The 1,071-nt window shown below is 42.0% G+C and overlaps 1 protein-coding gene across 1 annotated transcript; it reads left to right on the forward strand.

The window, feature by feature from the left end:
* Positions 1-238: 238 nt before the first annotated feature.
* On the forward strand, positions 239-688 carry LOC101643651 (40S ribosomal protein S23-like). Its single transcript, XM_045285382.1, has one exon. It carries the CDS (start codon positions 249-251, stop codon positions 645-647), a length of 399 nt encoding a protein of 132 aa, XP_045141317.1. The 5' UTR covers positions 239-248; the 3' UTR covers positions 648-688.
* Positions 689-1,071: the final 383 nt, after the last annotated feature.

Here is a 1,071-nt window from a genome sequence, read left to right on the forward strand (position 1 = left end):
GCGCAGTGGCAATATTCTAGCTGAGGTGCGATTATTGCTGATTGAAAAATCAGGAAAGGTACGCATAAAGGTCAAGGGTATAGCCTCTTACCACACCGGTTCCATCTGTATGCTGAGCAGAGCACCAGATAAGCGGGCTTACGTGAAGAGAAATGTGGCATCAGTACTACAGGAAGGCTCATTAACAGGGCATTTTATGGGATTAAAAAAAAACTTTCTCCTTTGCTGGGAGTCGCGGCACCGCCAACATGGGCAAGTGTCGAGGTCTTCGTACTGCTAGGATGCTCCGCAGCCACCGACGGGACCAGAAATGGCACGATAAACAGTACAAAAAGGCCCATTTGGGCACAGCTCTGAAAGCCAACCCCTTGGGAGGTGCTTCCCATGCAAAAGGAATTGTGTTGGAAAAAGTGGGAGTGGAAGCCAAACAACCAAATTCCGCCATTGGCAAGTGTGTCCGTGTCCAGCTGATCAAGAACGGCAAGAAAATCACAGCCTTCGTGCCCAATGATGGCTGCTTGAATTTTATTGAGGAAAACCATGAAATTCTGGTGGCCGGATTTGGTTGCAAATGTCATGCTCCTGGTGACATTCCTGGAGTCCGCTTTAAGGTTGGCAAAGTAGCCAATGTGTCCCTCTTGGCCTGATACAAAGGCAAGAAGGAAAAGCCAAGATCATAAGTTTGATGGTGAACACGTAATAAATTTTCTTTGCCAGAAAAAAAATACTGATAGGTAGAAAATGACATTTCGATCTATCTACTTACATTTCTTTAGACATTTCTAAAGTAACCATATTTCCATTTGCCTATTGACCATTTGTAATGATTTTTACCTTTGCTCATGTTTCTATCAGATAATATTTACTTAGTTGACCAGAAAATCCCATGACACTAAGCAAAAGTAATGTATGGAATTTCTATAGGAACTACGTTTATTTCACCCTTGTTTTGGAAGAACAACAATTTTAGTCTTATCCCAGGATGGGCATTCAAATGACTAAAATTTTAGCCTTTAAAAAACGCATATCACCAGGAAATATGATTCAACAGGCTTTGTTCTCTATTCTGTA

The sequence above is a fragment of the Echinops telfairi genome, unplaced genomic scaffold, assembly GCF_000313985.2.
Source record: "Echinops telfairi isolate 266 unplaced genomic scaffold, ASM31398v2 ScPeMD7_7469;HRSCAF=8507_1, whole genome shotgun sequence".
In the NCBI taxonomy this organism is placed as follows: Eukaryota; Metazoa; Chordata; class Mammalia; order Afrosoricida; family Tenrecidae; genus Echinops; species Echinops telfairi.